The sequence below is a fragment of the Anolis carolinensis genome, chromosome 4 (genome assembly GCF_035594765.1).
Source record: "Anolis carolinensis isolate JA03-04 chromosome 4, rAnoCar3.1.pri, whole genome shotgun sequence".
NCBI lineage: Eukaryota > Metazoa > Chordata > Lepidosauria > Squamata > Dactyloidae > Anolis > Anolis carolinensis.
Window position 1 is genome coordinate 29096665 of NC_085844.1, and position 13485 is coordinate 29110149.

General features: G+C 38.7%; 1 protein-coding gene across 2 annotated transcripts in view; it reads right to left on the reverse strand.

Annotated features, from left to right (window-relative positions):
• matn2 (matrilin 2) overlaps positions 1-13485 on the reverse strand; it is a 73616-nt gene that overhangs the window by 1958 nt on the left and 58173 nt on the right. For both annotated transcript variants that reach the window (XM_062980151.1, XM_062980150.1), the window contains exons 13-22: positions 13343-13465; positions 13131-13253; positions 12919-13041; positions 12703-12825; positions 10995-11117; positions 8089-8502; positions 3984-4136; positions 1692-1754; positions 768-878; positions 468-566 (exon numbers count right to left, since the gene is read on the reverse strand). In XM_062980151.1, coding sequence (XP_062836221.1) covers positions 468-566; positions 768-878; positions 1692-1754; positions 3984-4136; positions 8089-8502; positions 10995-11117; positions 12703-12825; positions 12919-13041; positions 13131-13253; positions 13343-13465 — 1455 coding nt within the window. The remainder of the gene's footprint in view (positions 1-467; positions 567-767; positions 879-1691; positions 1755-3983; positions 4137-8088; positions 8503-10994; positions 11118-12702; positions 12826-12918; positions 13042-13130; positions 13254-13342; positions 13466-13485) is intronic.

The window sequence follows — 13485 nt, forward strand, 5'->3', positions numbered from 1 at the left end:
ATTAATGTGCTCCTACCAATCGACAGCAGTGTTTGAGAAGTCAGAAGTAGATTCTGGCACTTCTTTACATATATAGGAAAAATGGCCTATTTTCAGAAGGTTACTGCAAACCCTGAAGTTGTCAGGTCACCGACAACTATTCTTTAAATGCTCCATATGCAACAACAGCCCATGGGGGCGTTTGGCAGGAGAGTATTTGCATTATAGAAGAGAACAGCAGAGGGGTGCAGTTCAGTGAGAGAGATATAGCATGCAAAATAGTTTTACTTTCATTCCTTTCCTGTTGCCACCAGCAAAGATTTGCAAATATATGAGTAGTTGGGATTGAAAACCAAGTGACAGCTTCAGATGTTTTTAAGTTAGATTAAATATGATTAAGTATTCATCTGGATGTGTGCTTTGGATGCACATTATTTTTACTTTCTCCTAGAAGATAGGCAATAGAAAGAGGTACTAAAAAAGGATATATTGTTGTGTTAGTTTCTGAACTTCAGCATTTGCAAAATTCTGAAAAGTCACAAGATTTTCACATTTGCAAGGGTCTTTCTTATCGTCTGAAGATTTTCCTGAAAAGTAAGATCAGAGGGAGTTTTTTCATATGTAGCAAATCAATATTATATCTGTTCTAGTTTCAATGCACTAATATATAATTATCAATAAACAATCTAGATCAACTAAGACCAAAATACTGAAAACTATAACAATAACCACTGCTTGAACAAGGACTTTTGTTCAATCACATTAATTCAGAACGGAAACGGGTTTACCTGATGTTGCTGTTGATCCCATTTGTTTTTCCTGAAATAGATATTTGTGGTGGACTGCAATATTGGGACAAGCAAGAACATCTGTAATTTCTAGAGTAGTTGTTCCAGGTTCTGCAGTAAACCATAGAGAGAAGAATAATTAAAAGAATTACACATTGAGTTGCTTCATATATAGTTTCCTAGTCCTCACTGCCATCCAATTCCTTTTTCATGTATTTTTTATTTAAATGGTTGCTTACTTTCCAAAATAAAGGCTTTTAAATAACGCAAAGAGAAAATACAGCATTTATAAAATATCTATATGTGACTTCATATTTTAGAATGGTTTGGGTAGAAACATTTTAAAACAGTATAAAGATACTGCCATACACCTATGAATGCACATGCTATATGAAGCAATACTGGCATTCCTCTGCTAACAAAGCATCTGACAAAGAAGCTCTTTTTTACAAGGTATTTTTTATTCCTGGCCTGTTCCCTGCACACTTTCCTCCTGATCTTCTATCTAGCTGCAAGATTTTTCAGAAGCATCAGCACAAAGAAGATGATGGAGGGAGGGATTTCTCCAGCAGTGTCTGGAGTAATCCATGCAATAAATCTTGAGCTAAGGCAGAATGCAGTTTCCTTTCCAGCCAGTACCACTGTAGCTGTGTGCATCTGCCTACAGCCACGAAGTTGAATAGCATCTGGCTCCAAAATCCCCTACTGAACATGTGTGAACTGCAAAACAAGAAAAAGGGGAGACTAGCCTGCCTTTCCAGGCAATCACCAGCATGTAAAACAGTAACAAAAAACTGATCTACCAAAATAGAAAACCAAAGCATTACAATAGGTGGGGGCTTTCTCTGAAACGTGCTGTAGAACTGCTCACTAAAGAACCAGGTAATATGGAATTGTACCATACATAGGCTGCAAATCTCAAACCTTCTGAATATGAATCCGTTGAATGAAGCAAATCTTCTGGTAAATCCTGGTGATTCTTCAGACCTGAAAGACATACAGTAGAGTCTCGCTTATCCAACCTTCGCTTATCCAACGTTCTGTATTATCCTGCCCGGATCCACAGCTGTTTCTCTAGGCAGCAAACAAGACAGACATGCTGGATTTCCTATCACAAAATCACAAGTCAAACACTTTCCAAGTGTCTAGGACTGTGTGATGTATTTTCGGATGATGCGTGCAGATCCCAGTAGGGTGGCCTTTTGCAGTTGACAGATCGTAATTTTGTCAATGTCTATTGTTTCCAAATGCCGGCTGAGATCTTTTGGCATGGCACCCAGTGTGCCCATCACCACCGGGACCACCTGCACTGGTTTCTGCCAGAGTCTTTGAAGTTCAATCTTGAGGTCCTGATAGCGGCTGAGTTTTTCCTGTTGTTTTTTGTCAATGCAACGCGCAGTGGGCCAACATGCCCAACAACAACACAAGTACAGCCACGCACCCAAAGAAGTGGCAGACTTGTTGTAAAACATGATGTTTTGGTGCTTAATTTGTAAAATCATAACATAATTTGACATTTACTAGGCTTTTCCTTAATCCCTCATTATCCAACATTTTCGCTTATCCAACATTCTGCTGACTATATTAGATAAGAAAGATTCTACTGTATTGCTAAATGAAGTAAAAACTGAATGAGGTTATATGAAATAAATAAATATATACTGCAGTGCTACTCCAAGTGGTGGGCTCTGGATTGGTCTCAGGTCCCTGAGCCATTAGCTACCAAATCCCTGTCAAGTTTATAGGACAGAAAGAAAGAATTGTTGCTAATGGTCACAAATAGGATGTTGGTCCCTGGTAGAGTGAGGAAAAATGACTGCCAGTCCCTCTCACACAGCCTGAGAAGCATTGATATACTGCACAAATCAGGAATATCAATACAAACGAAAGTGGTAGCGCAAATGACTTCGTAATTTAAAAATGGCCTAGAGATATTTTCTGGCAGGAAAATAAACTGAACAATTTTAGTTGTACATTTGGCCAAATAATTTCCAGTGATATTTCAGCTGTATGCAAATGTGACTTGGGAACTCATGGATCTTTTTGGCTCCAGAAACCTCAATGACTCTAGAAACTGGGAAAATGTTTCCAGTATCGCAGAAATAATTGCATAAAGTATCTATGAAACAAGTGCTATTCTTGGGAAGGGAAGAGAATCTAAATTCAGTATTTACTGGTACATTAGGTTTACGTGATTGCTTTTTAAATCTTCCCACTAAGATATCTTTCACACTACACAATTATAGCACTTTAAAACCATTTTAGCTGCAATGACCACAACTTATGGAATACTGGGATTTGTAGTTAGATGAGAAAGCATTCTAAACATCCCACAAAACTACGGATGCCTTAGGATGCAGCCATGGTAGTTTAGATGGTATCAAAATGCTATATTTGTGTAGTGTGAAGATATGTAAGGCTGAGAAAATGTGACACGCTGAATCAGAGTTTATTTCTAACTGATGTGGAGCTTACTTTTATTTCCAGAAAGAAATAAACTGAGGGGAGTAAAAGAATGGAAAAGACCCTTGCATTATAGAATGGTGCCCAGTAACATCAGGGAAGTTGCAGAATATTTCCAGGAAATGAGCTACAAAGAACATTTAGATCCTATTCATTAACCAAATTACTTCTCATTTTGAAGCCTATAAGAGGCATTGCTTGTAAGATCTGCAATTAGGGAGCATGAAGGAGGCACAAACAAACTGTCCATTAAAACTAGTAAGCTTGGCAAAAGTCATGGTGAAAGACAACAAGATTTTATTTTGTCATCAAATGGGATTAATACTGACCGTCAAGCCATTTCAAATATTGTAAATATTACCAAGTGTTTGCTCAAAGCTCCCAAAATAATATCTCACGGTGTTTTTCAGCTGTACAGATGCTCTTGTTGCAGGATATGGGAGGGAAAGGGTGTTATTAATTCTTTTGGATTCTTGAGCTGCACATTTTGTACATGGCAGAAGAAATAAAAATGATTGTATATGTTCCTGGCTTTAGACTAAAGTTATATATTCCCTCAGTGATAAATAGCTGACATATTACTCTTTCTGGCACTTTATTGCTCCTCATGTTCTACACGTCTCCCTGTGATTTTGCAGATGTTCAGAGCAAATTGTCAGACTGCTCCCATCAGATCCTGAATTCTATCTGTCTTAATGGTTCATCCAGTTTTGTTGTATCTGGGAGAAGAAGAAAAAACATGATACTTTATACCTTCACACATTCTTTTTTGGAGTTTTTCTGTAATCTCTCCCATGGCACTGAAATCCTCTGCATAGAAAAGATGTTTTTCCGGAGGGTCAGAAGCAATTTCTCTCAGTTCTTCCTCAATTGCTTTCCCTATTCCAATGGCATACATAGTGATTCCTAAGAAAGAAATTGCATATTTTCATTATAAGCAACAACACGTTGCTAAGACACAGCGTAGGCAATTGAAAATGACCCTATGATCTCATTTCGCTGAACGTTGACCATAGATTTGGCCTGGGAGACTTACAAATGTCTAGAGCAGGGGTCCTCAAACTTTTTAAGCCGAGGGCCGGTCCACAATCCTTCTGACTGTTGAGGGGCCAGATTATCATTTGGAAAAAAAATACAAACAAATTCCGATGCACACTGCACATGTCTTATTTGTAGTGCAAAAACAAGAACAAGAACAATGAAAGAACAATACAATATTTAAAAATAAAAACAATTTTAACCAACATACATTTATCAGGATTTCAATGGGAAGTGTGGTCCTGCTTCTGGCCAATGAGATAGTCAAATTAATTAGGATTGTTGTTGTTGTTGTGTGCCTTCAAGTCATTTCAGACTTTGTGTGAGCCTAAGTCTAAAATTTATTTATTATTTATTTACTGCATTTATTTACTACATTTGTATCACACCCTTCTCACCCCAAAGGGGACTCAGAGTGGCTTACAAATTATATGCACATACAATATATTATATTATTAGCATAGCACAATATTAGCATTATATATTACTATATTGAACTATACCACTATACTGTGATATTATTAGTAATATTATATGTAATATAGAATATATAATAAATATTATTATATGGTATTTTATTAGTGTTATATTGTATTACATTATAATATTATTATCAATATTATATGTATATACAATATATTATATTATAAAACTGAAGGCGGGGGCCAGGTAAATGACCTCGGAGGGCCGCATCCGGCCCCCGGGCCTTAGTTTGGGGACCCCTGGTCTAGAGAATATATTAAATTACATTCACAAAAATTCAACCCGCAAATATGAAAGGCCGATGGTATTGTTTTAATTTAATTAACACCTCCACAACCAGGGGATTTCAAGTGCAAACAAATCCATATACAGTGCTGTTCCAAGGACTGGTTCACATATATATGCTAGGACTTTAACATCTGAATAGAACCATCATAGATCAATGCCAAGCATGCATTTTAAAATAACTTCAAATCACATTAAATTTCAGAATATAGGATCTATCTATACATTATATGCACATACAAATAATTAAGCTGCATGTGCATAAACCCTGTTGTTTTCATTCACCTCCTCACATCAAGCAGTGAGGTTCTAGGCTTAGATGGGATGACACTCCAGATACTGGTGGACAGCAAGTCTCATCATCTCTCTCTGGGTTATGTTGGCCAGGACTGATGGGCATTGCAGTCCAACAACATGTGGAATACCATAGGTTGCCCTCCCCTAGATACACGTTTAGCCTGACAATCATATTTAATAACCTGATACAGAGCGTCAGGAGCCCATGGTGGCACAGTGGGTTAAACAGCTGACCTGCTGAACTTGCTGACCGAAAGGTCGGCAGTTTGAATCCACAGAGTGGGGTGAGCTCCCGCTGTTAGCCCCAGCTTCTGCCAACCTAACAGTTCAAAAACATGCAAATATGAGTAGATCAATTGCTTTGGCAGAAAGGTAACGGTGTTCCATGCAGTCATGCTAGCCACATGACCTTGAAGGCATCTACAGACAACTCTTTGGCTTAGAAATGGAGATGAGCACCAGCCTCCAGAGTTGGACATGACTAGACTTAATGCCAAGGGGGAACCTTTACTTTTACTTTATAGAGTGTCCTAGGCTTTCTTTCTTGAAGTAGGAACAGGACAAATGGGGTGATATTTAAACAACCTATATCTCTTCTCTGCTCAAACAGTCTCCCTCTGAGGCTGCTTTGCAACAAATACATGAGTTTACATGACAACATCCATCTGTCTATGGATTGTGTGGAAAAACTCTCAGAGGTCCTAACATTAAGCTGGAAAATCTTCCAATAGTGAATGATGAAAAATTGAATGATTACATCCATTCATAAACTGCTGCCTATCTTTAAGAAGTACCAAATCTGAGTATTTTCTTGGAAGCCGTGTAAAGCATCTTGATTTGCAATGTTCTATTTCCTTAGAATTCATGTTAGTGTTACATATTTATCTTTGTAAAATCTTATGATATTAATGGAGGCTTTCTATGGAGCCAGAAACATCAGAGCCAATGTGTTAGATCATTTTTCCAGGTGTCTGTCATATTAGTAGGTCCTCTTGGGAATATCTGATTCATCAAGTATGCTTTGTTCATTGCCTTTAATTAATCATATGGAGTACCCCATAGTATATCTGTAGAAAAGAAGAATACCTAGAGCAATTTATTACTAAACAGATCTTCAAACATAGGGGAAGACAGCTGCTGCCGTCAGTGAAAACCCCGGGGAAGGGTGAATTCATTCAGCAATAACTGCATGGCCAATCCCTTCTGCCATTTTGCTTCTGTTCCAGGAAAACAAAGCTGTTACTTCTTTCATGCTTTGACTTTCTGGATTAAAATACTTTAAATAAACCTTTATTAGCCAGGACCAGAAACATTTTAAATTTCTTTCCTAAGACTTGCTTTATTTTTATGAATGAATTATTAATGCTGGGGGTCCGTTCTTTGTGAAATATCAAAATTCCTTTTGTAAACATTAACTCCACTGGCTGTTCTGAGGCTATGCAATCTCGTAAGACTCATTCTGATAGAATCAAATGAGTCCCCTTCGGGGAGATAGGGCGGGTTATAAATAAAGTATTAAATAATCATTGGCAAGGTGGAAAGTAGCAGCACGTATCAGATTTAATTAACAAGTTCAATATATGTATTTGGATATATATTGAGACCTGGAGAAAAGACATTTTCTCAGCCACAGAGGATAACTCTAGTTCCCAATAATGTATAAATGTGACTAGGTATAGACATCCCAGATACAGCCCCAGAAATTATGTAATTCATCAGTAATTAATCAGTCTCTGGAAGACTCCAGAATGAAAGTCAAGAATAGGCATATACAGGCAGTCCCTGAGTTACAATAGCTGACATACAAGTGACTCACAGGTTTCTCCTACACTGCCATATAATCCAGATTATCAAAGAAGATAATTTATTTCTATTTACAGTATTTAATTTCCCCCTTCTCAGCCCGAAGGGGACTCAGAGCGGATCACAGAACATACATATGCGGTAAACATTCAATGCCATTTATACACTGACAAGACAGACAATTGTAAATAGAAAGAGGTTATATATATATATATATATATATATATATATATATATATATAGGCTTTCCCCATCTTCAGCATCTTGAAGGCTTGTGCTCGGTTCTGGCCATGGGGAGAGGGGGTGGGGTGCTATGGTGCCTTAAAATACCTCCCCGCTTTTAAGCGGTACCTATTTATCTACTCACATTTTGCTTTCAAACCACTAGGTAGGCAGAAGTTGGGCTAAAGGTCAGGAGCTCACCCTGACCCAGGCTTCAAACTTCACATTATCCACTTTGAACTGTATTATAGCAGTCAACACTACCATATATTCCAGTTCAAAGCAGATAATCTGGATTTTATATGGCAATGTAGTTAAGAACGGGGTGAGATGGGATGAGACAACAGGAAGTGAGAGAAATCTTCCCCTCAGAAGGGAAATTCAGTCATGGAAGAGTTTTACAAGAGGAAAGATGTCTCCTCCAGTTCTCTTTCTTCCTCAGAGTCAACTTTTGTTCTTTGAACTTAGTTTGCACCAATGGGAGTAGGCTGGGGATAAAAGGAGAAAGTGGAAGAAAGAGAAAGAATTGGTCTATTTTAGAAGTTGCAGGAAAAGTAGGATGAGAGATGATTAAAAGAGACTGTTCCAGCCAAATTGGGACAATTGGAGAGTATGCACCACACCTTTAGAAACTTTTAGTTCAAATGTACAAAGAATAAATCTGATATACAAAGTGATATCCAGGACTTTAGCCTTACAATTTGTAACTCTAGGGACATTTTCATCATACCACGTTGCTTTGCTTTAGCAGCCCATTCGGAGACCTCGTCTTGGGCCCGTCCATCTGTGAACACCACGCACACTCTGGGCACCTTGGCCGACAAGTGCCGGGCCCCCTCGGCTTCAGTAAAACTCCTCTCGGTCATTTGCTTCAGGGCAAGTCCGGTCATGGAGCCTTTCCCCATATATTTCATTTGGGACACTGCTTTCTTCATATCTGTGGCTGTGCTGAATTGTTTCAGTGTAAATTCTGTGCGGACCTGTGTGGAATATTGCAGCAAACCAATTCTTGCAGCTTTGGGTGATATGGTAAGAGAGTCCAAGATTCCCAATACAAATTCCTTGACAATCTCAAAATTATTCACTCCCAGACTTTTTGATCCATCTATCACAAATACCAGATCAACTGGGCCCTCAGTGCATCCTGTTAAAATAAAAGAGGGAAAAGGAAGAACTAATGAAAGAAACAAGATCAAGAGCAGGTGGAAATTGCCTCTTTGTGCAACTTAGAGACTTCTCATTCTCTTCTGAAAATGGTATACTAACAGCAAGTAAATGAAAAGGAAAAAAGGGTATCAGAAATGAGCTAAACAGAAACATGGGGAAAACATTGTGATAAAAAATTGATTGTACAATTATGGAAGAAAATATGGGATATGCGTATTTTGAAAAGTATGTAAGTAAGGATTAAAGAAAACGATTACAAGATTATATGGAGATGGTTCTTAATGGTTCTCAGATGGAACCAGATAAATAAGAAATATTCAAATCAATGTTGGAGAGGATGCAAAGAAATAGGCTCATATATACATATGTGGTGGACTTGCAAATATATACAAAAATTTTGGGAAATATGTAAGGGGGATAACAACATTTGAGATAATGAGCACACCAGAAATAGCTTTACTGTCGATATATGATAATATTAAAACACCACAAGAAATAAAGGAGTTAATCTCAAATTTACTAACAGCAATGAGGCCGATAATAGCTAAACATTGGAAAGAAAGGCATGATTTTCAGTTAGAAGATTGGTACAAAGAAGTATGGAATATAGTGATTAATGATAAATTGACATGTGGTATTAAGACTAAAAAAGGAATTTGGAAATTAAACGATTTTTGGAAAATATGGGGGAAATTTATAAAAGATGTGTTTGCTGAAGGGCAAGGGAGCAAACCTGAAGTGGAAACAATGATGTTTTGGAAATATTATATCAAGCAGTTGGGTCCAGAAGGAGTAGCACCTATCTTTACTTATTTTGAGGAGTTTATTTTGTGGATAATATGTTAAAACTGGTTAAAATATTGAAGCTCAACTCAACAGTGTGAAAGCATAATAGAAGTTCTGTTATTGTTATTAGAAATGAGCTAAGCTTTCATTATTAACTAAGACATCAAAAGAATGGGAATACTGTAATGAAGCACAGACACTTTAAAATTAAAAGAATATGGTATTGGGTGCGGTGCTGCTAGGATACATTTTATGCACCGAGAAAAGTTGGTTACAGTTGTATTGTAAACATATTACAGACCCATTTGGTCTTATATTGGAAACCTTGTGAATCTCATATTAATCTTACATAAGTATGGTATTGGTCCCTGGCTCATTGTGAAGTGTGGGAATTGCTGGCCCTCCACTTCAGACCATTTGAAAAACACTGAGATGGAGAATTGTAGTAGAAATTCTCCAATCTGTTAAAGGTCCCACATGCCTTGTGGTTGCGTCCCTATTTGCCTGTTTGCTTGTTTTATGTTCTCAAAATACATTTCCCTCAGCTGCAGTATAAAATGGGATGGGGAAGTGACTGTGCACTCTTGCTGAATGTGTTGTACAGCTATAAAACATTATCTATTCCTGGCTTCCCTGAATGCCACAAGTGGACTGAGGTTTCAAACACTGATGGCACAGTTACCCTAAGGCAGGAGTCCTCAAACGTTTTAAGTGGAGGGCCGATTCACAGTCCCTCGGTCTGTTAGGGGGCTGGACTAGACAGATTTGGCAGTCGGGGGCTTGAAGGATCTAAAATTAGGATTGTTGTTGTTGTGCGCCTTCAAGTCATTTCAGACTTAGGTCAACCCTAAGTCTAAAGTTTAGGACAGAGGCCAGGTCAATGACCTTGGAGGGCCACATCTGGCCTTTGGGCCTTAGTTTGGGGACCCCTGATCTAGACAATCTCCTAAGACCATAGGTTAGTAAAGAGACCTCCAAAGGCCATCTAGATGGTTTCATAAGACCATAGTTAAGGAAAGGGACCCTCAAAGGCCATCTAGATGATCTCATCAGGCCATCAGAAGACCATAGATAAGGAAAGATGCCCTCAAAGACCATCTAGATGGTTTCATAAGACCATAGAGAAGGAAAGCCCCCCCCCCAAAAGCCATCTAGACAATCTCATAAAACCATAGATAAGGAAAGGGACCCTCAAAGGCCATCTAGACAGACTCATAGGACCATAGGTAAGGAATGTGATCTCCAAAAGCCATCTAGATGGTCTCATAAGGCCATAGCTAAGCAAAGAGACCTTCATGACCATCTAGACGATCTCATAAGACCATAGGTAAGCAAAAAGACCTCCAAAGACCAGGTAGACTTAGGTCAACCCTAAGTCTAAAGTTTAGGACAGGGGCCATGTAAATGACTTTGGAGGGCCGCATCCGGCCCCCGGGCCTTAGTTTGGGGACCCCTGCCCTAAGGCGTGCACTGGACTACCAAGTTTTGACATTTCAATTATCCCAAAACATGGCATCCAAATTGGTTACTGGAAAATCTAGAAGTGATCATATCATGCCAATACTAAAATCACTCCATCATTTCAATGTATTTTATTGACGAGATCTTAAGGCACTTTTGTATGTTGGGTCCATTCATCTTTGAAATCAAAAGACATATAAAAAGAAAGGAAGGTTGTCTTACTTCTGCACGTTTTCCCATTTCCTTCCAGTATGAATCCCTCATGGCATTTGCAAAGGTATGAATTGTTATTATTTATGCAATCATGTTCACAACCATGTTGAATGTACTTGCAAGGATCTTTGCCTGGAAACAAAATAAAGACCTTCACTGATGCATATCAAAAAATTTTCCCATATGTTTAAAAAGTGTGAAGTAGTCTGCGTGGGTGTTTTAAGCCTTTTAATCTTACAGACAAGATTATAAGGATGAAGGAAAGAAAAAAAACAGCCTGGTTCTGCCTCCTTCTTAAGGCTTTGCTAAACTTCCTGGTGGCACAATGTGTTAAAGCACTGAGCTGCTGAACTTGCAGACCAAAAGGTGCCAGGTTCAAACCCCGGGAGCGGAATGAGCGCCCGCTGTTAGCCCCAGCTCCTGCCAACCTAGCAGTTCGAAATCATGCTAATGTGAGTAGATCAATAGGTACCGCTCCGGCGGGAAGGTAACGGTGCTCCATGCAGTCATGCCGGCCACATGACCTTGGAGGTGTCTACAGACAATGCCTGCTCTTCGGCTTAGAAATGGAGATGAGCACCAACCCCCAGAGTCGGCCACAACTAGACTTAATGTCAGGGGAAACCTTTAACTTTACCTTTAAACTTCCTAATCCTACTGGGTCTTCTAATCAACCACAAGCACTCGCATTAAAGAGAATGATTCCCTAGGCCAGATTCATCACACTAGCGTTTGGATCCACTTCCAATCAGCTTTAGGGAGGGGCCTTTAAACAGCTCAGCCAGACAGGTCCTGGGCCTCACCAAACTACAAACTTCAGAATTCTGCAGGAGGCAAAAACCAGATTTAAAGTGGATCCATGCTCTGGTGTGATGAGGCAGTAAACAACCAACAGAATAGGAATACAACTCCATTTTTGCCAAACTGTATTTCTCTCTCCAAATCATGCTCCTTTAGCTAATGTGACAGGGAGGAAAAAGAAGTGAAGGGGCCAAAGCTTGGGAAAGTTTTTATTATTATTATTAAAAATCCTAGACTGCATGAGTGGAGCATGATCAGTGGCAAAAGATAGAAAGAAAGCAAACTTTTCCAAGTTATGAACAGGGCTGCAAGTAATAAGGCAACACCCATCTTCTAGCACAGAGGTGAGAATTATCTTCCAGATGTGGTTGGATTCTACAGAACCCTAACCAGCCAATGAATGTTGGGAGCTGTAGTTCAACAAGAGCTGAAGGTCCACAGGATTCCCACTCTTGCTCTAAGCTTTTCTGGAAAAATGATGGTGAGGAGGAAAGGCTTGCCAAAGCTTTATAATCATCTTTCTTTTTACGTGTCAGGACCAGAAGCAACTTGCAATCATCTTGACATCATGTTATTTGTGTGTCACTAGCACTGCATTTGTGTCTCTGTGTGTGATTTCCGAATGACAAATGCCTTTGGCAGTCAGGGGCTTGAAGGATCACTGAATTTCTGCTGGGACAGGGAGAGTTACAGGAGGAAATGAAAAAGATAATGGTTTCTGTATGTATGAATTTATTTATCCCATTCACTAGATGTTTTCAAGTTCCTCTTCTGGTGTATGTTAGAGACAAGGAGAGAACTTATGTTTGTGTGTGCTTGAGTTGAAAGTTTGAGAGGCTTGTTTTGCATTAAACAGTCTATCTGAACCAGGTTCACATCCACTAGGGAAAGATGAAGTGGGATTAAAATGACTTACTTCTACATGTTTTCCTGTCTTCTTGTAATGCAAATCCCTCGTGGCATTTACAGGCATAGGAGTCTCCAGTATTAACACAGATGTGTTCACATCCATGATTAGTGGACTTGCAGACATCTCGATCTGATTGTAACAAAGAGTTTTCTTATTAAAACATTTTGTGCAGATGCAACAGGTTTACAAGAGTTATTTTCTAATGAAGATAAAGCTGCTTACTTCTGCAGGTTTTCCCGTCACCTCTTAATATAAATCCTTCATAGCATTTGCAGGTATACGAATCTTCGACATTAACACAGACATGTTCACAACCATGATGTATGGACTTGCAGATATCTAGATCTGCATATAACCAAGAGTTATCTATTAAAAACATTTCTACAGATGCAACAAATCACAAAATATTTTGAAATGCAAATCAAGCTGCTTACTTCTGCATGTCTTCCCATCATCCCTTAACATAAATCCCTCGTGACATTTGCAGGTATATGAATCTTCAACATTAACACAGACTTGCTCACATCCATGATTTATGGACTTGCAGACATCTTGATCTGTATATAATCAAGATTTATCCATTAAAATCATTTCTACAGATGCTACACATCACAAAATATTTTCTAATTCAAATCAAGCTGCTTACTTCTGCATGTCTTCCCATCAGCCTTTAATATAAATCCCTCGTGACATTTGCAAGTGTATGAATCTTCAATATTAACGCAGAGTTGGTCACATCCATGATTTATAGACTTGCAGACATCTTGATCTGAATATATCAAAGAGTTT